The following is a 26,461-nucleotide window of genomic DNA, read 5'->3' on the forward strand; positions in this document are numbered from 1 at the left end:
TTTAACTACATGCCCGTGACTGCACTGAGCAAAAGCGGACAAAAGTGAACATTATACCCGTGCATCCCCAAGTACAATGCAATAATAGCCACAGTACCCTCAACAACTGGAGACCGCAATAGATACTACGACTATTTCGATCACTTAGATTTGTTTTTTCCAACTACAAAATCAAACAAAGATCATTGATCACAATCAGAACTCAGACTTCTCAAATAAAACAAGATTTACAAGGAAATTTGTTTGAGTACACCAACAAGTACTCGACAACAAAATATCACTCGAGGTCAAAAGATCAGGGTTCCTCCAAAGATACAAACTCAGACATCTTGGCTGCAATCGGCTCAGCCTCCTCAAGATACTGCACATAGGCATCCTCTGTGCAGCTTTGGGCAACTCCATCACCAGCCACCGACAAGTCTACCCCCGGGTAATACGACTTAACCACTGCAAGGACTTGCTTGCAGACAGTCTTACACATTCCAGCAACTCTACCCGGGGCAGCTCTTAGTCTCTCAACTAGCGAGCGAGGCTCAGCATCATCTTCTAGTGGAGCAACGTCGTTGACTACATCCTAAGCAGCAGTAGTCAATTCCTGAAGATCGCCTTCCAGCCGCTCAATAGTTCTACCATGGCTTCTGCAAGACACCATAGCCAACACCAGCATCACTCTGTTCCGAATCTTCCTATCTTTCTCACACTCATAGGCCACTTGAGTTTCAACCAATGCTGTCTTAAGATGGGCAACCTTGTCAGCTACCCGGTCATGAGCATTTCTCCAATCAAGCAATTGACTACTCGCAACGGCCTCTTTGCTTTTAAGGCCTGCGCCAAAAGCATCATAAATCATAATTTACGACTACAATCAAACATACTCAAGAACTATGAGTACTCACCCTGATATCTCTAGTTCAGGGATCTATAACAACTCTCTAATCACACCTGGAGGACTTCATGATCATTCTTCTCGATCGCAAAAGACTTGGTAGCCTCCTGATGAACTCTCAGGGAATCTGCAAGGCGGCGACACTCTTGCTCCAGTTGTGCTACCTACTGTGCAGCTTTACTGCGCTCCTGAAGAGCCCGAGTATTTCTCTGAGCCTTGTCATACAGATTCTTCAACAACACAAAACAAGCCATCAAGACTTGTCAAAACACAATAAGATAGATAATGAGCTATGACATACCTGAAAGCTTTGGATATCTCCTAATCTCCGACTCTGGTGGCAATTCGAGTACCGGACCACCAGTACTCTTGGCAACTTCAGGCTCCAACTCTCTACCCACAACAGACCCTGAAGAAAAACCATGATCGGCTACTAGATACAAGAGAGTACCCTTCCAAAAAACATCTACACTCAAAGGAACATACTTATTGCACCGACTTCACCCATTTCTATTGCAACAACCAGTGCCAAGGCTTTAGCACCAGTCGTACTTATAGTTGTAGTCGAACTCAGAGTCGCTGTCAGACTTCGAGTCGGAGTTGAAGCTGGAGTCGCTGTCGGACTCCGCATTGCGGTCAAACCTGGAGTCGTCGTTGGACCCAGAGTTGTAGCTAGACCTGGAGTCACCGTCGGACTTTGAGTTGTAGTCGGACCCGGAGTCGCTGTCGGACTCCGAGTTAAAGTCGGACCCGGAGTCGCCGTCGGACTCCGAGTTGTAGTCGGACCCGGAGTTGCCGTCGGACTCCGAGTTCAAGTCATGGTCGGACCCATAGTCACCATGGGAGTTCGAGTTCGAATCGCGGTCGAACCCGAAGTCACCGTCAGAGTACGAGTTTTAAGTCGAACCTTGATCCGAGGTTTAATTTGTCAATTTTCTCGATGAGATTTTCTGCTTCTTGTGGAAGAGAGTTCCCATCGAGGCGCTTCTTCTCTTGATTGTCGATGATGCATCATTGGAAGGACCCAGTGCCGTTGGTGATGCAAAGTCAGGAGTCGAAGACGAAGGTTGCGCCCGCTTTGAAAGCGAATGCCGGCTTGAAGATGAGGTCCCTCAAGCTCGCCCGATGATCTTGACGATCTGCCCCACAGTGGGCGCCAATGTCGGTGATTTTTACCGGCCGTCTACCAAGGGGTACCCGAGGAAGCAGAATGTGTAGCGGGGGATCGCCGGACCTGGAACTTGAAGGTAAAAGCGAGGACACAAGACACGGATTTAGACAGGTTTGGGCCGCCGGAGTAGCATAATACCCTACGTCCTGTTTGGGGGTGTTTGTATACTGCGCCCTGCGCTTGGGTGTTGAGGTGTGACCTACCGAGCTAGGTACCCCTGCCCTCCTTTATATACTCCAGGGGGCAGAGTACTAGTCGGATTACAAGGAGGAGACCTAGTAGGATTACACGGGATGAGTCCTAGTAGGATTACGTGGGATGAGTCCTAGTAGGATTACAGGGGAATCCTAGTAGGAGTTTGACTTCTTCCTTCCTTGTGGGTATTGGGGATGTATCCCCGACAGCATCTTCAGTATCAACCACAGCTATCTCCTTACCCTCAAACAACGTGGGCAAGAAACAAAAAAGCACCTGGGACTACAAACCACAAGACAACAATTGTTACTCGGAAAGTACTACTACACCTTTGACTACCGAAAGTAAGCAAAGGAAAGAAGAAAATACCTCTGTTGGCCCATACCAACCGTCAAATTGACGAAGGACTCCCGGGAGTATTGGCACCCCTTGATAGTTCCTTACCCAACAACGCCTCCATATCGTCACCGGATATGTCTTCAGGGGACATACGCGACGGGTCATCAAAACCCAAATACTCGAAGCCCGAATGAGCACGTTGCTGCAAGGGTTGAACTCTCCGCTTAAGGAAACTGGTGACCACATTGATCCCAGTTAAACGCAAAGATCTTAACTCGGCAATTTGCATCAACAAGTCAGTGATTCAGGGGTATCCTCGGGTTCAGCAACCCAGTTATCCGCATGCTTTGGAGCATGACCGGTGACTACCGGCAAGATAGGATCATGATTGCCAATATAAAATCACCTTTTCTTCCAGTCGACATGGGAATCGGGCAGATCATACTCAAGATAAGCACTTGAGTTCCTTAGCTGAAACCTGGCCCCTCCAAAAACTTCCGTCCTAGTTGCACTGGGTTGCGGCTTACAACGAAACAACTTTCTAAACAGATCAAGACTAGGCAAAACACCCAAGTACACTTGACACAAGTGTACAAAAATAGCCATGTGTAGCACACTATTCAGATTCAAATCAGTACCCAAGAATACCTTTGAAGAAGTCAGAAGTAGGCACCACCAATCCTCTCTCGATGAAATGAGCAAGCATCACCGTCTCCTTGGGGTGCTTTTTGAACTGCCACGCATTCCCGTATGCGGGCCTCTACTCAAGCTCAACCCTTGGCTGAAGAAGCTTTGTGTCAACCAAAGCCTGGACCGTCGGCTCCTTCATCACGGAATGCTACCAGGTGATCCCAAGATGCGGCGGTGCAGTCTGATTCGTTGGGCCACACTTAGGTGCCGGCAACATGGGCTCCTTGCCCTTCTTGGATCTGGATCTTAACTTACTGGTGGCCGCCACCTCCCCCTGGATCTTCTCAAGCTTCTTTCCCATCTTCTTGACACGCATCAACTGATCTTAAGAAAAAAGGAGGGAGGAAAGGGTTGTAGCAAATCTCTCTCCTAAAGATCAGGCAAGAGCAACAATGGCGGTGGCAGCGCAAGGACAAGCAGCGGCGCTAGGGTCGCAAGAAAGGGGCACAAATTACAGATCTGTTAAAACAAGCATATCGCTAATTAGCACTGGCCCCCCCCATTATATCCGCAAAGTCTCCGGAATCCACCCGTTAATCAAGCAATAGTCAGATACGACTCAGATTTACCACCATAATGACCAACGGCTACTCTGACCAAAAGATTAATCCCTTCACCGACTAAAAGTAGCCGTCCAAGTGCTCGGGAGCTGCGTATACCGTACCCGTTGGATAAAGTTTTCTTTTTCCGAAGACTAAGGCAATTGAAAGCAAAATTACAAGATTGACCCTCAACCTGATTCTTCAATTCAACCTAAGGCTCGAGGGCTACTTAATATGGAGTGCGATTTTCATCGCTCTACCATACCAAAAAAAGGAGTTTCAAGGCAAAGACTACTCGAAGCAAACATCGGGTACTGCTATAACTTCCAGTCATGAGACAGTTCCAGTACTCGAAGGATTGGCTGCATCGAGAAGTACTCGAAGAGCACCAAGAAGAACTCGAGTGACATCTTCAAGAACTCTGAGCTGTTTCACTCGACTACAAAGTACTCAGGGGCTTGTCGGCTAGGCACCCCTGGGCCCAGCAAAAGGCTTATACGGACCCACTCAAGGAGCCGTACGCAAAACCTACTTGGACAAGAAGACTACTTTGCAGGGCGCGTAGGCTTCATGGACTCTCTGAAGACTAGTTGGATCAAAAGGAAACTACTCTACCGAGTTAGAGTAGGACTCTACAACATACTCGACTAGGACTCATACACAATCCACCCTGTAACCCTTCTCCCCCGACTATATAAGGGCAGGTAGGGACCCCCTCCAAGACAACAAGGAACAAGCTCAATACAATTTACATACAAGACGTAGGGTATTACACGATCTAGCGCCCCGAACCTGTCTAAATCGTGTCCCTTGTGTCACCATCGACTCGTTGATTCTCGACGACACCCACTTCACAAAAGACCACCTAGGGTACCCCCTAGGCAGGTTGCCGGTCTAAAACACCAACAAGTTCATATACAAATTTGTGAGAAACAGGACTGCCAAGTAGAGGATTTTCACTGTTTTCAGCACTTAGAGTTTTGAAGTGACTTTGACTTGCTACTGATTTTGATTCTCGGTTTTGAACCTCTTCCTCTCCAAATCAATCAAAGTTCTAATAAGGAAAGTTGTTGGGTTTGTAAAGTTTTACAACTCTTAGATTGATAAAAATTCAAGTTCCTATATAATATTTCAAGTTTTAAAATGACCCCAAATTGAGCTTTTAAGGGAAAATTTGACCTTTCACTTGCTAGATTAGTGTCTAAGCCTCCTATTCAACCTTAACCAAGTTTAGTTTAACTAGAGTTGTTATAGCGAAAGCACAACCCCTCGCTAGGGTGCCACCGTCCTCATGTGCGCAGCCTGAGGAGGCAGGAAGGGACAACCACCATACTTGTCGGTCGGTGGCAGTCGATCTCTACCATCCTCATCGAGCGGTGGCCATTGTGGCAGAACCACCCCAAATTAACCTGACTAAAGTGCACTTACATTGCCTAACACGCAATCGTGCACTTTAAGCAAGTCAACTTGGTCGTTCGTCGGATTTCATCCGATAAACCACTTACTCAGGATCGAGAAGCATTGCTCACACGAAGGTGAGTGGCACTGAGATTACAACATTCCCATCACATTAACATAGTTCAACAATTTATTACATCAGAGTTTTCAAAATCCAAATAGAGTTCGCAAGGTTGTAAACAACGAAGAAGTAAAATATGCAGAAAGCTAAACGTGGATACATAATACCATTGGGAAGCCGACCATGATATCAATGACCCCTGCCCTCGCCGTCCGAGGAGGGATCCCACTCGACTATCCAACCCGGAGGGAGCTGGGTAGGCCAAGTGGTGCCAGCAGACAACTATCAACATTACTTGAAAAGTTATGCCACAAGCAAGGCTGAGCAACTAATACTTAGCAAGATTGACCCGATAGGCGATAACTACTTCACCGACTCCTAGACATGCAAGGCTTTTTTCGCTGTGGGTTTGTCTTTGCAAAAAGCGACTAAATTTGGTCCTTTCTTTCAATATTTTAGCTCAAGTTCTAAGTTCATTAACCAGTCTAGATTAGTAACTTATAAACAAGCATAGTTTCCAAACAATTAAAGAACAAGCATCAAGATTAAAATCATCATCATATTCCATCTTTACTCAGTGTGGAATAGCGATCAAGCAGTCCCAAACTATGAGAGGCAGATGACTTGATTCGAATTTATTAACCATGCATGGCGAACCTAATCCCACGACATCCATGCACCATGAAGGGTCGCTTCATTTGTCAGCCATCCCCATCGATCCCCAAGCACGTGACAGGGCCAAACTTCCCATGGCATGCAATGCTCCACAGTCTCGATCTCTTGCCATACTGTGACCGCACTTGCACCCACATGATGCACCATGGGAACCTTGTTCCAGGGACAGTAGGAGTATAAGCCATGCCCCAGTTCAATCAGGTACTAGGCTTCCCTATCCCATACTAGGTATGAGATTAGTACTTTCAAACACTTGATCACGAACGCCGACACATTTCGACCTTAGCAAGTTTATTACTAGACAGACGGGGCAAACCACCACATCGGAACCATTCCCGGTCCTGTCCGCCACCCTTATAGTTGTAGTATGAGTAAACAACAACTCCTAAAACTCGCGAGTGACAGGCAATCACTCGAGTTTTATCGAGTCCTATTTAGCATTGCATCTACATGACTTCTCATGCTAGTGTTCAGATCAAAGGTACTAAGTTCATGCATCTAAGGTGTCATTCAACTCCTATAAACGTAAATGCACAATCATAAGTATCAACATATTGCAAAAATTTAAAATAGGGAAGCATGCACCAGGGCTTGCCTTCAGGTTCAGAAAAAGATAGCGGGTCTTTGGGGTCATGATCTAGCTTCGGCTCAACTTCCACGTGATGTAGCTCTACGGAGGGTTCCTCTTCCGGCATAGGGTGGAGCTCGTAGGTTCCGTCGGTGATATTAGCTTCTACATGACATGCACATGCAGAGAGTGCAAACTTTCCATGCTTTCACATGAAGGATGCATGACATGACTTATTGCTGAAATGAAAGTTGCATTTCAACCACATTCACCTTAACAAGGTTCTAAACTTTCATTATCTTCATGGAGCAAGGTGTGTTGTGGTTTAAAACTCGAGGTTGACTTTGATGGTGATTGTGTACATATTTAAGATCCTTACAACTTAGAGTTCATAAGGAAGGTGGGGTGCTTTTAGGATTGTTTGGGGTTCATTTGGAGAGTCATTTATTTCTGAATGTTTTTTTGTACCTCTTCCAAAAAATATTACCAATTAAGTTTACTAGGACTTACATTTCTTATTCATTTAAACCGATTCCTCATCCAAAATTTGTTTCCACAATCAAACAGTAATGTATGACACTGAGAAAATAGCAGTACCTCACTCATGTCATCAATGAGTTACTGTAAAAATTTGGGATCCATTGGATTAGTACAAAAAGAAATAAAATTATTTTATTACCAAGGGTAGCATGTACTTAACCATTTTTATCTCAAAACCTACAGTGATTCTGAGGGTGAAACTTTAACAATGGGTTGAAGGTGTTACAGAGACTTTCGTGAATTTTTCATGATTCCAGTGAAGGACAACTATTTCCCCTATTTTACTCCTATTTATCTTGCTCTAAAAAGGAAGGTGGGTTTTGTTAAGTTTCAATCACGGTTTCATATTTTCTTGTGAACTACACTTCAAAACTAAGCTACTCCAAGTGGTTTCATATTTTTCTCAGGTCTGGATTAAAAATTACGCAAAAAGAAAGGTTTAACCCTAGATTTCAAATATAAAGCTAAAACAGTGATTTAAAGTTCTACTCCAGGGTCTTCACTATTTTTCCAAGCTTCCATACTCAAAAACATACACCACAGAGTTGGATTTACCTTTTTAGCATTTTTCTTTGATTTACTATGATTTAAAAGGCCTAAGTGTAACAACTCTACCTAAATTAAGTGCTTTTAACTATAAACCAGTGATAAATCCCTAATTAAAGAAGTGAAATGACCTTATAACCCTAAGAAGCTCTTTTTGGAGTTTGAAATAAAGCTTGAAATTTTATATACAAACTTAAGTTTCTGCCCAAATAAGAGTTGTACAACTTTTTAATTCAAACAACTTTTGTTAAAGACACTTTGACTAATTCGGAGCGGAAGGGAGTCAAAAACAGCAATCCAAAACCGGTTTACTAAAGGACCCTAAAAATCTCTTAAGTCCTGGAATTCGAGTTTTCCTTCATCTTTGCAAGCTTTTATCTCACAAATTCCTATCTAAACTCAAGTTAGGGCCTGAATGAAAGTTGTTCCAACCTTGTTACACTAACCCAGATCCAAATCGGTCCCAAACCTGTTCAAAACCTCGGTCAAAGTGAGGTAAAACAGTCAACTCACCCCTGATGCCTTAAAATCCTAAGTCTGGAATTCCAGATTTTTGGCTAACTTTGGCATGAAATATCTTCAAATCCTTTCAGAATCTAAACTGACACCTTAAACAAAGTTCGAAGGATGTCCAGAGTTGAGCAAGTTTGTTTAAAAGAGTATTGGAAGTTGTGTTGAAAAATCGGGAGAAAGATCTCCCCAAAGCTGGTCAGGCTTGCTGCCCGAAGGAAGCCTCAACGCCCGCATGCCAGAGCATGTTCGCTCGCGCGCCACGCGCCGCGTGGCCGCCGGCCACCGGCGGCTCGCCGGTGCCCTATCACCAGCGCGACAGCGACAGGACGAAGGCAACGGCGCCCAACCCGCGCCCGCGACAGGACGGGGCGAACGCCGGGCTAGCCAACCGCCGGCTGCGCGCGTGCCACCTTCCGCCTGCCACGGCTCTGCTCCGCAAACCCCGTTCCGCCCGTCCGCCGGGACAGCTGCCACGCCCACGGCGTCCCGTGCCTCCGCCTGCTCGCCCAACCCCCACGGTAGCCCTCCGCCTAGCCCGCTCGAAAGACCGGAAGCCCTAGACGCGCTCTGCCCAAGGCCAATCGCCGCCGAAGACCACCCGGAGCTCCGCCTCCTCTGCCCAATGGCGCCACCGGCCAATGGCCGCCTTGCCCGCGCACTTGCCGCTCCCGACCTTATCCTTTCCCCACCAGAGCCCCACCTCGACCCTCCGCCTCACCACGGCTCTATAAAAGGGACCTCCTCACCGGCAATGCCACCCCTTGCCACCGCCCGCACCCACGCCACCGCTTTCTCCTCTACGCCGCCGCTGAGCTTCCGTGGAGCTTACCCCTTTGTGCCATCCCGCACTCCAGCAACTTCGCCGCACACTCTTGAGGAAGTTCCCCTCTCCGCTCAAGCCGCTGCTCCCAACCCGCCAGTCGCCGCTGGTCTATGCGGGACGTGCGTACCAGGACCACGGGATTCCGCGGAGCCACGTGCATGTGCGGGTACCCCCGCCTCCGGATCAGCCACAGTGGCCGCTGTTGGAGGTGGTGGCCGAGGGACACACGCTCCACGACACCTGGGAGTTTGCAGCCTTGCAGACCTTGACACAGTTCTGCCGGGCACACCCTCTTGAGATCGTGCTGGACCCGATTGGGTTGTTCCCTGCCCGGGATACGAGGGACCCGGACTAGTTGGATCGTATGGAGCATATGGACTTTCTTGGGCTTATGGATCCACAGCACACGATTTTTGTTTCAGCTCGTTGCCTAAATGTGTTCTACAGGATGGTTGAGCTGCAGAGCCGAGCGATGGCTACGGTGATCGGGATGGCAGTGGCCAACCAGGTTGCCTTGTCTACCGTGCAGAGTGGCATGGTGGACCAGTCGCTCGAGCTGGTACAGAAGGATGTCCAGATTGCTGAGATGTAGGACAAGATTACTCGTTTGGAGGAGGAGATTGTGGATATGGAGCACGATATGGAGATCTTGGCTGATCAGTTCTATGATGTGAACATGGAGCTGGCGAACGCCAATGAGCCCCTGCAGGAGCATCACGATGAGCTTAATGCCATCCATGCCTTAGAGGTGCAGCAGGATGAGCCGATGGCCCAGGGGGAGGAGCCCGAGGAGATCGAAGGCTTTTCGAGCATGGACTATGAGGATGCCTCTCCGCAGCCTCCAGTTGGTGATGCTCATTCTCCGGTCCTTAGCTTTGCCTCCGTGGGCAACCTTGACGACTTCTAGTTATGTCGACCTAGGTTGAGCGGTTCTCTTTTGTTTTTACTCCTCGGTGACCTATATTTTGGCCAGTGATGTAATAGGTTAGCTTGAGTTGAGTATTTGGGTATTAGAAAAACTGATTCTATGTAGGATTGTCATTGCTACCTCTGGTGTAATGTCTTAAAATTATGGCAGAATTGCAGTGACGGTTTCTCCTTAGTTTTAACCCTATCTCCACTCGTTTTTGAGCCAAAGTTTGAATACCAAAGTCGTGCGGAAACTTCTGTCCTAATTACTCATAAATTTTGAACTCTTTCGGATCTGTCAACCACCCGCTGGAGCCAAAATCCCACTGCTCAGCTTGCTGAAAAATCAGCTGGACAGCAACCTTTTCAGTCAACAAGCGTAACATGAAAGTGGTTGTGAATGACATATGCTAACCCTCGCTTAAGGATGAGAACCATGTGCCCTTCAAAGAAGAGATATGCACCTGCTCAATAAAGTAGATTGTTGCTTTTGCACCATCAGCAAGACTAGCGTTTATCCTTTCCGCACATAATGTTTCCTTATGGTTGAACAAGATTTTGGGGCTATGTGACTAATGGAAAGGTGAATCTTGCAGATGGCGCATCGCACACGCTCCGGCTCCGTTCCCAGTGGCAGTGAGGTGCCTCCCCCACCTCCGCCTCCGACCACCCTCGAGTCGATCTTGGCAGCTCAAACCGAGCTGTTGAGGCACATCGCTCAGGGGCAGCAGCATCCGCCCCACGGAGGAAGGGCCCATCAACAGCCCCATGTTGCTTGCTACGAGGATTTTCTGGGGACCCAGCCTCCTCTGTTTCACAAGATGGAGGACCCACTTGACGCCGATGCCTGGATTCGCGCTATCGAGTCCAAGTTCTCCCTTTTCACCGCCCATTGCCCGGATGAGAACAAGGTTCGGTTCACCGCGCAACAGTTGCGTGGTTCTGCTCTCCTGTGGTGGGAACACTACCACGCCATGCAGCCGGCCGACCACGTCGTCGGTTGGGAGGAATGGCATTCCGAGGCCATCACATCCCTGAGGGTCTTCTGGAGCGCAAGCTCAATGAGTTCCTGGCTCTCACCCAGGGAGGCCACGATGTCCTTCACTATGCGCAGGCTTTCAATGACCTGTGTCGCTATGCAGGCTATCATGCGGACTCCGATGAGAAGAAGAGGGACCGTTTCCGTAGAGGCTTGAGTTTGGAGCTCAAGGAAAGGTTGAATCCCATCAAAGTGGATTCCTACAATGAACTGGTGAACCTGGCAATTTCCCAGGAAGATTGCATGAGGGCCCTCAAGGCCGACATGAAGAGGAAGGCCCCAATGCTGGCACCCGGCCCACCTACCCAGAAGTACAGAATGGTTCCCCCACAAGCGCCTCGCAGGCCCGCACAGCCTGGGAGATGGGTTGCTCGACCTCCACTGCAGGCAGCACCTCGTTTCCCCGGATTCCAGCCGCAAGGGCCCCAACCTGCTCTTCCGATGCCGCCGCGCCCAGTCACTGGAAATCACTTTTTCACCTGCGGGAACCCAGGACACTTTGCCAAGGACTGCCCCTGTAACAAGACACCAAAGGTACCTACATAATCTCTACCCCGGGTGGAAAGGTAGCTTCACACCAAGTGAGCCGTAGAGTATCTATCCAGTTAGGGAGAACCCTTCTTAAGGAAGACCTGCTTACCCTTGGGATAGAAGGAATAAATGTTATCTTGGGTATGGATTGGATGACCCGAAACCAAGTGACCCTAGATATCCCTGCCAGGGCAATCCATATAAATTCACTCAAGTATGGTAGCTCAACTATACACTTACCTCCCCGAGAGTGCCAAACTTCTTGTGCCTATCCCGTGTCTGAAGCCCGGTTGGAAGATATTCCAGTGGTATGCGAGTATCCAGATGTGTTTCCAGATGATTTGTCGGGTATGTCGCTTGAGAGAGATATCGAGTTTGCCATTGAGTTGCAACCAGGTACTGCCCCAATTTCAAAGAGACCATACCGGATGCCACCAGCCGAACTAGCAGAAATGAAAACTCAGTTGCATGATTTGTTGGAAAAGGGTTTTATTCGCCCAAGTACATCACCTTGGGGTTGCCCCGCCTTGTTCGTGAAAAAGAAGGACGATAGTCTGCGTATGTGTGTGGACTACCGACCTCTCAATGCGGTGACGATAAAGAACAAGTACCCACTACCCCGCATTGATGTTCTGTTCGATCAGTTAGCTGGAGCTAGAGTGTTTTCCAAAATTGACCTCCGTTCTGGCTACCATCAAATCAAGATCCGCCCGTGCGACATTCCAAAGACTGCCTTTTCTACACGATATGGACTCTACGAGTACTTAGTCATGTCATTTGGGCTTACTAATGCACCGGCTTATTTCATGTATCTCATGAATTCAATGTTTATGCCCGAACTCGACAAATTCGTCATGGTATTCATTGATGATATCTTGGTGTACTCGAAGAATGAGGAAGAACATGCAGAGCACCTACATACTGTACTCCAATGTTTAAGAGACCACCAACTCTATGCCAAATTCTCTAAGTGTGACTTCGGGTTGGACAGTGTTAAATTCTTGGGACACACCATATCCCGAGATGGTATAGCAGTAGACCCAAGCAAACTGCAAGAAGTAATGGACTGGAAGCCGCCCACTTCAGTTCATCAGATTTGAAGTTTTCTTGGTTTAGCCGATTACTACCGTCGCTTCATCCCTAACTTCTGAAAAATAGATAAACCAATGACGGAACTGCTGAAGAAAGGAAGTAAGTTTGTGTGGAGCGACAAATGTGAAGAAGCTTTCCACATCTTGAGACAATTATTGACTTCTGCGCCAGTTTTAGCTCAACCCGACACCACTAGGACATTTGACATGTATTGCGATGCCTCTGGCACTGGACTTGGTTGTGTTCTTATGCAAGACAGCCGAGTCATTGCCTATGCGTCGCGAGCGTTACGGCCACATGAGTTGAATTACCCTACTCATGATCTTGAGTTAGCAGCAGTCGTTCATGCTCTGAAAATATGGAGGCACTATCTCATGGGAACCCGATGCAACATCTACACATATCACAAGAGCCTTAAGTATATATTCACGCAAGCAGACCTCAACATGCGTTAGAGGAGATGGCTAGAATTAATCAAGGATTATGACCTAGAAGTTCTTTATCACCCAGGTAAAGCCAACGTAGTTGCAGATGCCCTCAGCCGCAAGATTCATTGTAACTGCTTATCGGCGGGTAATTATGCCGAGACCCTGTGTCACGAAATGGCTAAACTCAACTTGGAAATTGTTCCCCATGGCACCTTAAGTCATATTTCTCTGGAACCCACCCTGCTTGACCAAATAATTCTAGCATAGCTAGAGGACAAAGACATAAACCTTATCAAAGGGAAACTTGCACAGGAGGATGAGGGATATAAACGTTTTCGACAGGATTGGAAAGGAGTGGTACATTATGAAGCTCGACTTGTAGTTCCAAATGATCCCGAGCTTAAGAAACAAATTCTGGACGAAGCACACCTTTCCAAGTTCTCGATTCACCCCGATAGTACCAAGATGTATCACGACCTCCGACAAAATTTCTGGTGGAGTGGGATGAAACCCAACATTGCACGATATGTTTCAGAGTGTGATACCTGTCAGCGAGTTAAGGCAAGCCACTTGAGGGTAGCTGGCCCCTTGCAGCCGCTACCTATTCCCTCGTGGAAATGGGAAGACATAAGCATGGACTTTATAGTCGGACTACCCAATACCTCCCGCAAGCATGACTCCATATGGGTTATAGTGGACCGACTAACCAAAATAGCACATTTTCTTCCAGTACACACCACCCATGCCATACAGAAATATGCAGAACTGTACCCTTATCGGATTTTTTCCTTGCATGGTGTACCTAAAACGATCATCTCTGATCGAGGTAGTCAGTTTGTAGCACGCTTTTGGGAGCAGTTGCAGTTTTCACTTGGCACTAAATTGATCCGTAGTTCCACATATCATCCTCAGACTGATTGGCAAACTGAAAGGGTTAATTAGATTTTCGAGGATATGTTACGCGCCTGTGCTATTCATTATGACAAGAACTGGGACAAGTGTTTGCCATTAGCAGAATTCTCCTACAACAATAGTTACCAAGCTAGCCTGAAAATGGCACCTTTCAAGGCCTTGTATGGATGTAGATGCCGAACCCCACTGAGCTGGTCGCAACCCGGAGAGCGAACGGTGTATGGACCTGACCTAGTCATGGAGGCCGAAGAAAAAGTGAGAGTTATCCGTGAAAATCTCAAGGCCGCCCAGTCTCAACAGAAGAGCTATTCCGATCAAAGAAGAAGACCCATCCAATTTAAGGTTGGGGATTTTGTATACCTACGGGTTTCACCGACCAAAGGCGTACAACGTTTTGGAGTAAAGGGAAAGTTAGCTCCGCGCTATATTGGTCCCTATGAGATCGTAGAGGTGTGTGGACCTGTAGTGTACTGAATTAAACTTCCAGAGAAGATCGCAGCAATACACGATCTTTTCCATGTCTTGCAACTCAAGAAGTGCATCAGAATTCCAACTGAAATCATTGCCCCGGAAGAATTGGAGATCGAACCTGATTTATCATATAAGGAGTAATCTGTTAAGATCCTTGACTGGAAGGAAAGACATACTCGTCGACAGATGGTAAAAATGTACAAAATCCAGTGGAGTAACCACACGGAAGACGAAGCGACATGGGAGACGGAAGAGTATCTCAACGCTAACTTTTGCGGTTTTCTTTTCGATCAGGGAGGTACGTTGCACCAGCCACACTAGTTCCTTCTGCACTTGAATCTCGGGGTGAGATTCCCTTAAGGGGGGTAGGCTGTAACAACCCTACCTAAATTAAGTGCTTCTAACTATAAACCAGTGATAAATCCCTAATTAAAGAAGTGAAATGACCTTATAACCCTAAGAAGCTCTTTTTGGAGTTTGAAATAAATCTTGAAATTTTATATACAAACATAAGTTTTTGCCCAAATAAGAGTTGTAAAACTTTTTAATTCAAATAACTTTTGTTAAAGACACTTTGACTAATTCGGAGCGGAAGGGAGTCAAAAACAGCAATCCAAAACCGGTTTACTAAAGGACCCTAAAAATCTCTTAAGTCCTGGAATTCGAGTTTTCCTTCATCTTTGCAAGCTTTTATATCACAAATTCCTATCTAAACTCAAGTCAGGGCCTGAATGAAAGTTGTAGTACCTTGAGTGTGTTCCAACTTTATTACACTGACCCAGATCCAAATTGGTCCCGAACCTGTTCAAAACCCCGGTCAAAGCGAGGTAAAACAGTCAACTCACCCCTGATGCCTAAAAATTCTAAGTCTGGAATTCCAGATTTTTGGCTAACTTTGGCATGAAATATCTTCAAATCCTTTCACAATCTAAACCGACACCTTAAACAAAGTTCGAAGGACGTCTAGAGTTGAGCAAGTTTGTTTAAAAGAGTTTTGGAAGTTGTGTTGAAAAATCGGGAGAAAGATCTCCCCAAAGCTGGTCGGGCTTGCTACCCGAAGGGAGCCTCGACACCCGCGCGCCAGAGCATGTTCGCCCGCACGCCGCGTGGCTGCCGGTCACCGGCAGCTCACTAGCGCCCTATCACCAGCGCCACAGCGACAGGACGAAGGCCACGGCGCCCAACCCACGCCCGCGACAGAACAGGGCGAACGCTGGGCTAGCCAACCACCGGTCGCGCGCGTGCCGCCTTCCGCCTGCCACGGCTCTGCTCCGCCAACCCCGTTTTGCCTGTCCGCCGGGAAAGCTGGCACGCCCACGACGTCCCGTGCCTCCGCCTGCTCGCCCAACCCCCACGGTAGCCCTCCGCCTCGCCTGCCCGATAGATCGGAAGCCCAAGACGCGCGCCGCCCAAGGCCAATCGCCACCGAAGACCACCCGGAGCTCCGCCTCCTCTGCCCAATGGCGCCACCGGCCAATGGCCGCCTTGCCCGCACACTTGCCGCTCCCAACCTTATCCTTTCCCTACCGGAGCCCCGCCTCGACCCTCCGCCCCACCACGGCTCTATAAAAGGGACCTCCTCATCTACAATGCCACCCCTTGCCACCGCCCGCACCCGCGCCACCGCTTTCTCTTCTGCGCCGCTGCTGAGCTTCCATGGAGCTCACCCCTTTGTGCCATCCCGCAGTCCGACAACTTCGCCGCCACACTCTTGAGGAAGTTCCCCTCTCCGCTCAAGTCGCTGCTCCCAACCCGTCAGCCGCCTATTCCAGCACACGGTGCTAGAGCTTGCTTGTTGTCCACAAGAAGCACCACCACCGCCGGAGCACCGTCAAAGCCTCGCCACCGCCCAAGCCTTAGTGCGTACGACCTTCCGCCCAAGTCTACTCCTTTTCGACCCCAAGGCTTCACCGGCAGACCTGGAGGTAAGCCGCTGACCCCTTTTCATTCGGTTCGCCCGACCCCTCACTGTTCGGTTCGTCCGAGCCCTTTTTGTTCGGTTCGCTCGACCCCTCTCTGTTCGGTTCGCCCGACCCCTTTTCGTTCGGTTCGCCCGACCCCTCTCTGTTCGGTTCCCCCAACCCCTTTTCGTTCGGTTCGCCCGACCCCTTTTCGTTCAGTTCGCCCGACCCCTCTCTGTTCGGTTCGCCCGACCCCTTTTCGTTTGGTTCATCCGACCCCTCTCTGTTCTGCTCGCCCGACCCCTTTTGTTTCGGTTCGCCCGACACCTTTCTATTCGTCTCGCCTGACCCCTTTTTCCTTTCGTCTCACCCGACCCTGTCAGTTTCGTCGACCCTTATCCGCCTCGCCTGAGGACTCGGTTGTATCTTTTTCTTTGACCCGAGGGTATCGGTGAAATTTTTCGGGGATTTCTCTGTGTTGAGTCTGAGGACCTTGGTACGGTTTTTCCTTAAATCTGAGGGTTAGACCATCAGTTTCTCCAAATCCGACCCTTTTATCCTGTCCTCCACCAACTAAAATTGGACTCCCCCACCTTTCCTGTAGCTTTGCTACAAGTGTCTGAGTTAAAACATGCGAGTGTGTTGAAATAACCATCTAAAATGTTTAACCCCTGCATTGCATTTCCGTGTAGAGTTAAATCTCGCCGACGGAACGTACGAGCTCCACCCGGCACCGGAAGAAGACCCCGCTGAGGAGCTTCACCCCTTCGAAGGAGAGCCCAAACCGGAGCAAGACCCCGAGGACCCACTAACTTTTCTTGAAGGCAAGCCCCGGTGCATGAATTCCCTGTTTTACTTTTATGCCACTTATTGATGCTTATGATTGTGCATTTATGTTGGTAGGAGTTGATTGGAACCGTAGATGCATGAACTTAGTACCTTGATTTGAATACTAGTTGCTAAGGTCGAGTAGTTGCAATGCTTAATAAGTCCCAGTAAAAGTTGCTAATCTAGACTGGATAAAGAACATAGAACATGAGCTAAAATGTTGAAAGTAAGGACTGACTTTAGATGCTTTTGGCAAAGAAAACCCCAGAGCCAGAAAGCCTTGCATGTCTAGGTCTTGGTTGTGTTTTTCCCCGACGGGTCAGTCTTGCTGAGTACTAGTTGCTCAACCTTGTTGTGGCTAATCTTTTTCAGGTAATGTCAATAGTTTGGCTGCTGGTGCCACTTGGCCTACCCAGCTCCCTCCAGGATGGACAGTCGAGTGGGATCCCTCCTCGGACGGCGAAGGAAGGAATTTTTGATGTCATGATTGTTGGAGGTATGCCCTAGAGGCAATCATAGAGATGATGATATTCCATTTGTATCCATGATTTGTATGTTGTGTTCACTGAATATCCATTGAAGGCTACTTGAATTGATTTGCAATTATGTGAATTGTATGTGAAACTCTTTACTTGTATGGTTATTCTAAAGTTGTCCCTAGTCGGAGTTCATGTGAGGACACACATGAATATTAGACTAGCACATGTATTAGTTGATGACTATGTTTCACAAGTCATGGACATGGAGATGTTGAACTAATAATGTGGACACATGTGGAGACATGTGCTAGGACTGACCCAACGCGAGAAGTAGTTCTCTCTTTAAACAACATATACGCTTTGTCCTTAGACCTGAGATTGTCGCATGTATTCTAGATGTGGATCGACCTACTTAGGGGCTATCAAACGCTACGCCGTAATAGGGTAGTTATAAAGGTAGCTTTCGGGTTTGTCAAGAAGCATGCTATGAGACATGGTCAATCAAGATGGGATTTGCCCCTCTCTGATTGAGAGTGATATCTCTGGGCCCCTCGAGTGATCGGATCCGAAAATGCATGGCCATGCTACGTACGGTTAAGAGTTAACCTACAAAGGGATTTCGAATCACAGGATCGAGAAAGAGCGGTCGGCTTGAAGCTAGACCAAATATCGTGAGGCAAAGGGAATAGCATGTATATTATGTTGTGATGGTTCGTCTAATATGATCTTCGTGTGCGTATAGTAGTTGGCACGTCTTGCTAGAGGCCGCTACCGACTATTGGGCCGAGTAGGAGTACTCGGGCCATGTCTATACGTATCCGAACCCATAGGGTCACACACTTAAGGGGCTGGAAGCCCAATTCGGATCTGATCCGAGTTGGATTAGGTTTAGGAGTACTAATGGGCCTCGGATCCAGAGGCCCGTCAGGAACCCCTATAAATAGAGGGGTGGGGGCGTCCTAGGGTTGACACCTTTTTGGCTGAACACACTTGCCGTGCCTCCCACGCCCTCGCCTGTTGCAACTCGCGGATCTAGCAATCCGGCTTGCGACGCTTCCTCCCTGCACGTGTGGATACCTTGGAGGTGTTGCGCCTGCAGCACTTGGACGAGCCATCGACGAGCCGCCGACAAGCCACGACGAGCCGACGACGAGCCGCGGTACCGGAGGTGATCTTGCTGTGCACGTGGACGAGCTGCTGAGGAGCTGCTGGACGTGATCGACTACGTACGACTACGTGATCGTCTTCACTGCACCGACGCATATCTACATCTTCCGCACCAGTAGTGCGTCGAGTGGTAATCCCGTGATCCTTATACGGCAGTTCTTCCTGGTTATACGCGGTAGAAAATTTTGATTTGCGCTAGTGTAGCCTACCTCGTATCACAACAATGATCGGCTCCGTCGTGATGTCATGTATCGACGTTTAGCTTCCGCTGGTTTTATTTGACTTTTGAACCTCGCATTTCGGTCTGAATTTCGAAAACTCTGATGTAATAAAATGTTGAACTATGTTGTCGTGACAGAATGTTGTAACCTCTGTGCTACTCACCTTCGCGTGAGCGATGCTTCTCGATCCTGTTTATGTGGTTAATTGGATGAAATCCGACGGTCGACCAAGTTGACTTGCTTAAAGTGCATAATCGCGTGTCAGACTTCAATGCATTTTAGTCAGGTTAATTTGGGCGGTTCCGCCACACTAAGCAAGAGATAAAACTATAGGGTATTGTTTCCAATAACATGGGCAAGATTATTTTTATATGAAACTATACAACTCACTGAGTCCAACAAAATTTATTTGGAATTTTTCTGATTTTTCTATGATTTATGGTGCGTTTACAAAGTTTATTCTATTTTCTACCAATTTAAAATAATAAACTGAGGCAAACTTGCAATCTAAGCCTCAAGTCTACGGTTTAATCATGCAAGGGTCCCTAATTTTTGCACTGTGGCCCCTGGATAAAACTCAATCAATGCAAGGGTGCTCTCGGGCAATGACAGCGGCGGCGGGATGGAAAATCCTGGTGATGCGCCGGCGGTTTCAGCGCGGGGAGCAGCTAGGAAGGTTCACAGGCTCACCTGGGCTCTATTTAACGAGCTTGGGGCGTCGGGGAGGCTTGGCCAGGGGGTGGAACGGTGAAGGATGGCATGCAGCGGCAGGCTCGGGCGCGACATCAGCGTTCTGGACGTGTTCTGGCGGGGCTGGGGCCAGGCGGAGGCGACGGGCGGGTGCAGCAGCTCCGCGAGGTGGCGGCAAAGCGGCTGGGCGCGTCGGCGAGGTGCAGGGCGGTGCGGAGGTGGGGGCTTCATGGGAGACCCAAGCGGCGGCGCTTGGAAGCAGAGGGTGGTGTGGCTTTGGTGAGAGGGGAGGAAGGGTGAGTGGCAGCGCATCGGCTTAAATAGTCGTGGGGATTGAGTGGGGGAGTGGAGGCGGGGATGGGGAGCAGGTGGATAAGACTGGAGGGAGCGGTGGGGCTGCGGGCCGGAGCTCCATTGGCGGTGGGGCGCCATAGGCCGAAGAGGCGGAGGCCGTGGGATAGGATCCCTCGGTCATTGGCCTGGGGGATTCGGAGCGTGCAAACGCGGCTTTGCCGTGGCCGTGGGTTGGCGGAGCGAGGCGCTCGTGCGGTCATTGTCCGAGCGTCGGTAGGCTGGTAGAGCTTGGCTGGTCTGAGGCGGCAGCGTGGCGTCCTCCAGCGGGCGGAGTGGAGCGCTCGGTTGGTCGACGAAGATGGCGTGGCAGAGGGAGGATATGCTTGTGCGATGACTGGGTGGCTGGGGGCGTCGTGCGGTCAACTCGTGGCTGCCGGTTGGCCGCCGGCGAGTCACTAGTGGGCAACGGCCAGGCGGCGGGCAGCGTGCGGGAATGTGCATCGCGGTGCGTTCTGGCCGAGGGCGTCGCGAGGTAGGGGAAAAAGGCCGGGTTTGGGGGCTTTTTGTTCAAAATTTTTCAAAAGAACTCGTGAAACTCCAAAAGTAAAACATGTAGCCCTAATGTCCAGCTCCAAACTTTACAAAAAGAGTTTGCTTAAATTAGAACTAGATTTGAACCTATGGAGTTGCAAAGTTCGGCAGAATGCCAGCCTCCTGGGACTTAGACAAAAAAAAAATATTGCGTTTCAGCATTTTGGCCAACTTTGGCTAAGTTTTTGAGTGGCTTCCAATTTGAATCATGCCAAGATGCAATTAAAGGAATTGTTCTTCGATCTTAGGACTCCAACTCCTAGTAAGGAATTTTCTTAGGTTCAGTTCAAAGGAGGAACGGGCTTGCCAAGATGCGCGCTCTGGGTGTCCTTCCAGACTTAGCGCAGAAAAGCATTTGTGCTGGTTTGACTATTTTGAGCGACTTTGACCAAGATTTTGAATAGGTTTGGTTGTGAATTAGACTTGGGTCAGTATAACAAAGTTGTAACACACTCGTAGCACTACAACTTCTATTAGGTGTCTGACTTGAGTTTAGATATAGAATTGTGAGATAACAGGTTGCAAAGTTGAGGAAAAACATGAATTTCACGACTTTGGTCATTTGTAGGAATTTTATGTACTCCTGATTTGATTCTTACTTTTGACCTTCTCCCACTCCAAATTAGCTAAAGTATTATTTATAAAAGTTGTTTGAAATTAAAAGTTTTACAACTCCTATTTGGGAAAAAATTCAAGTTTGTATACAAAAACTCAAGTTTCCTATTTAACTCCAAAAAGAGCTTGTTAGGGGCAAATTGGACCTTTGACTTCCTCTACTTAGTGACTAATGACTTTCTTAAGTTTAACTACAGCTAATTAAGGTAGAGTTATTACAGCCATGGACCTTTGTCATGGTCCTCGACTGGCAACCATGGAGTGGCATCATCATCCGTGGGCAACGGCAATGGAGGGACGGCCTCATTTGTGGGCGGCGGCCAAGGAGGTCTGCGATCTTCCACGGGCAGTGGCAATGGAGGGACAGCCTCATCGTCAGGCTGCTGCATCAAGGCCTCAGACACACCATCAACCAAGAAGCGATGCCTCAATTAGTGGTACTAGTAGAAGTAGTAGTAGTAACACTGGTAGTAGTTGTAGAAGAAGAAGAAGAATTAGTGGGGGAAGAATAGGAAGAATTAGTAGTAGTAGTAGAAGAAGAATTAGTGGTAGTAGTTGTAGTGGTAATAATCTGTTGTCATCTTGGATCTAGATCCTTTTGCGATGCAGTTTTCTTTTGCTAGTAAGATGGGTTTAATTAAGTAGCATTATTATTGGTAACAATTTCATCCGGTCTGTTCAAAAACTAAATAACAGACTTTTCCCTTTGTCGAACTTAGCAGAACTGTTTTGAGACCAGGAAGGCCTATTTCTTGCACTTTCATCCAGTCAGCTCAAAAATAGAACAACAAACTTTCCCCCTTCTTCACAAAAGTTTTTTTTCAATTGTGGATGCTTTACACAACTGTTGTGAGACAAAGAAGGCCTATTGCTTGCGCTATCATCTGGTCTATTAACAATCTGGGCAACAGACTTTCCCCCTTCCCCACTACCTATTTCCAACTTGTTACAAGAAGATATCTTAAGCAACATCAATGTACCAATTACAAATTCAACAATGTGTCTTAGAACATCGATAAACATGACCGTTCTTATTACAAATGACACCAATGCAAACATAGGCATAGACCCACAGTCCGTAGAATGCCACACTCTAACAGGTACAAATGACACACTCTGACCATTCTTATTATTAATGACACTTCATACTACTCCGCTTTGCTTCCTTAGATATGGAACATAGTTAAGGTGTCCAATTCTAAAGCCTAGAACTTCATCAATATAAGATACAGTATGGATGAGTAAACTCTCTTTTGCTTCACATGGATGGTCACATACACTACCATAAATCTCGAACAAGGAGAGGTAAACTAATGTAGCCTGTAGAGAGTGAGATGAGCCTGGAGCTTAAAATCTCTGGTGCGTATCGGGTTTCCACCCATGTAACTCAAATTCAACACATCCAAGACTTGAGCCAGAATCGCATGAAAGCTCATTGATGCAATGGTAGTACCACATCTAAGACTTGAGCCACAATCGCATGAAAGCTCATTGATGCAATGGTAGATGAGAATAACGTGGTGAATGTTAAAAGATGTAACATAACTAAAGATATATAAAAGAATGATTAGAATGATAAAAGAATGTTCCATACCATGTCATGTTGATTCAGTCGACACAGCCTCTCAGTAGTTACAATCACATTGCTTTCTCCCTCCTCGAGCTGCTTTATTTGAAAATATGAGAAGTCTGGCTCAAAGTACCTATGATCCTTAAGCTGTTGTAGGTAGGCCTCCACGACAGTCCTAACAAAGTTACCCTATTTGGTGCTACTTGACCCTATGCGACAATCGAAACCATCGGGATGGCCTGTCCTGGTGACATCGAGGTGAATTGTCTTTCTCGAACAGGTACTTGAAAAGAGATATGTCCTCTTTTAAAATGAGGTTCACCAATAACCTCGGATTACACTAATGGAGAAGTACCACCCATATCTTCGATATCATTGAGCCATTTAATAGGGTTGATAAGCTACATTGTATGTAAGTAAAATTTAGGAATTATTTATGTGTATAAAAAAACCAATTACAAGAAGGAAACAATATTACTATGTCGCTTCGATCACCTTCTAGCAAGTTAATGATGCGATTAGGGAAGTGAGGTCCAGGAGGATAAGCCAACAATAGCTCCTCTAAAATGTAGTGTCCCCTGCCACTTCCACAGCCGCCACCACCATGGAAAAAAGAACGTCCACTTGCCATAGTTAGCCCAAACTTCTAAGAATAAAAGAAATCCTACAAAGTAAAAAATTAAATTGTTCAAACTAAAGATCGTCCATACTTCTAAGAATAAAAGATAGGCTATAAATAACTGAAGAAATTTACAATTGTTGGTTTAGATCTCATGTACATTTTGATAACTAATCATATCACCATAACATTTTTCATTCCAATCAAATTGTTGCCCAAACTATCCAAACAAAATTGTAATAAGATAGCAATAATAATTATGCCGTAAAATCATATTATTTGCACTCTCTGTCATATGGTTGCCATATGATTTAATATTTGCAGAACTTCACAATATTATTAAAAATCACGATATGGTTGCCCCCTAATTAGAACATATGGCAACCATATAATTTTCCCCATCGGTGATATACAGTTACATACTAATGATACATTGTCATATACACACACCACTAGCTAGAAAGATTAGTGACCCACTATATCCCGTAGGATAAGATTAACAATCTTTTATTCAACCTTAATAGACCACCATAATAATTTTGACGAAAACTTTATTGTTGCCATATGACTTAATATTAGCAGAAATTCATGATATTATTAAAAAAATACTTTAATGCATCAAAATAAAAATTATGAAAAAAAAGAAAAACTAACTGGGGAAGGGGTGGCTTGGTGGTGGGAAGGGGTGCTGGATCTAGCGGAGCCTACTGGGGAAGCGCGGCGGCAGGGGAGGGAGAGACAAAGCATGCTGGGGGAGGGCAGAGGCGTGGCGACAGGGTGGCGATGGATCCGAAGGGGCCGGGGCAGCGGCGGTGACAGGGCAATGGTGTGGCACTGAGGGGTCGGGGCAGTACGGGACGGCGATGGGGAAGAAGTGGTAGCGATCAACGATGGGGATGGGCCAGGACCGGGACAAGGCAGCGCTGGTCAACGATGGGGAGGGAAGAGGCGTGGCAACGAGCTGGTAACAGATCCGGAGGGGCCGGGGTGGCGGCGGTTGGCAACAGGGACGGGGACGGTGGGGAGGTGCCATGGGGACGGGGGTGACGATGTCATACATACATCTATGGACCCACCCGAAGGTTTGGACAGTCCCAAATATGGGGTTGAACACCGAGACGCATCTGATATGGAGACCATGGTGCAGGGTGGCGTAGTCTACATGGAAAGATAAGAACTAGTCGAGGATTAGTAAAGTACTCACTGTAATAAGAGTAGAACTCCTCTAATCGTATCCGACTAGTATTCTTGTAAATCAACTGACCTGTAACCCTGCCCCCGACTATATAAGGTGACGCAGGGACCCTCTCCAAAGCAATTCAGTACCCTGAACCTGTCTAAATTGTGTGTCTGCATTTACCTTCGAGTTCCTGATCTTGATGAGTGCCACCAACCAAAACACTACCTCGGGCACCCCCCTCGGTAGGTTGCTGGGTCTAAACACCATTAGCTGGTGTAACTGGTAGGGGCTCTCACCGAGAATCCGCTGGCGAACTTGATGGCACAAGTCGTCATCAATCCCGTCGTCGCATTCAAGGAGGGGGCGACATTCGTCTTCAGCTCTTCTATCTGCGTGGTGGATGGCACCGGAAGTTTCCACCGCTACATCGCATCAGCCCTAGAGAAGAAGCTCTCAATGATCAAGCTCTAGTGCAAAGCGTTGGAAGACCTCGCCAAAAATTTTGATGAATTTTTAATTTGGTCAGGTTAATTTGGGTGGTTCTGCCACAACTGGTATCAGAGCCAGGTTTCGATCCTAGGACCTGTGAGCCAACAGTTGCTAAGTTAGTGTGGCAAGACCACCCAAATTAACCTAACTAAAATGCACTTAAGTCACCTGACACGCAATCATGCACTTATATAGGGCAGCGTAGGTGGCGCCACAAGTCCTATACAGGGACAGGGAAGTGTGGGGGAGCGGGGCAGAGCTTCAAGCACGGGCGGATAGGATCAGAGGACTCAGTGGGCTACGGGCTGGAGCTCCATTGGCGGCGACACCATTGGTTGGGGTGCGGAGACTGTGGGATAGGATCTCCCGGTCATTGGCCTTGGGGAAAGCAATTCGTGCAAGCGCGGCTTTGCTGCAGGCGGGGGTTGGCGGAGTGAGTCGTGTGTGTGGTAGCTGTCCGGGTGGCGATAGGCGGTCAGAGCTTGGCTGGTTCGAGGCAGCAGCGTGGCTTCCTCCGGTGGGTGGAGCTTGCTCGGGACGGGGCGAAGATATGCGTAACGCCAGGGGTGGGATAAGCGCGCTCGCCTACCGGGCAGCCGGGCGCATGAGGGGTCTTGTCGCGACGGCCGGTTGGGCGACGGCGAGCTTGCTGGTGGACGGTGACCACATGGCGGTCAGAGCGCTGGCGAATGTGCGGGCACGCTCTGGCGTCGAGGCAAGGCAGGGCAGGAACGTGGTCGCCTTTTGGGGCCTTTTACTCAAAATTTTCAAACTAAGCGTTCGAATACCCCTTTACCAAACTTGTAGTCCTATGGTCTAAGTTCAAACTTTACTAAAGTTGTTTCTCCAGATTTTGAATGGATTTGGAGATAACTCGAGCCAAAGTTTGCAGAAAACTAGATATCCCTGACTTAGAACATTTCAGCCGATTTGGTGGAATTTCAGGAATTTGGCTGTCTTGACACAAATTTTGGTTAGCTTATGAGTCGAATTAGACCAAGGTGATTTTGAAGGAATTGTTCTTCGATCTTAGGACTCCAATTTCTATTCAGGACTTTTATTGAGTTTAATTCAAAAATTTGGAGGAACAAGCTCACTGTGACGACCGACCCCAAATCTTTCGAGTTAATCTTATCCGAGTTCCTGATCCCCCTATCTCAGCTTCCCCAAGTTTAAGTGCTCACCCTCCAGTTCCGGTCCTGACACTTGAGAACCCGACCCCTCTCCGCCAGTTCCCAGCTCTGACCCCTGAAGACCCCCAACCCACCCCGCCGGATCCTTCAAAGTCGCAACACAGTGTCTCCTTTCAATCTTGAGCAGAGGACAAACCGAGACTGACCGGTGGACCCGCAATCTTTTCCCCGGATCTCCCAAGGCAGACGCACTCGAGTAGCATGCCCGCTCCAGAGTTTCTCCGCCGCATGGCTC

General features: G+C 47.8%; 1 protein-coding gene across 1 annotated transcript in view; it reads right to left on the reverse strand.

The window, feature by feature from the left end:
- Positions 1 to 574: 574 nt before the first annotated feature.
- Positions 575 to 26,461, reverse strand: part of LOC140223192 (uncharacterized) — a 34,881-nt gene continuing 8,994 nt past the window's right edge. The window contains exon 2 of the mRNA XM_072294737.1: positions 575 to 825. Within this exon, the coding sequence (XP_072150838.1) occupies positions 575 to 825 (251 nt within the window). The remainder of the gene's footprint in view (positions 826 to 26,461) is intronic.

This window comes from Setaria viridis, chromosome 6 (assembly GCF_005286985.2).
Source record: "Setaria viridis chromosome 6, Setaria_viridis_v4.0, whole genome shotgun sequence".
Classification (NCBI taxonomy): domain Eukaryota; kingdom Viridiplantae; phylum Streptophyta; class Magnoliopsida; order Poales; family Poaceae; genus Setaria; species Setaria viridis.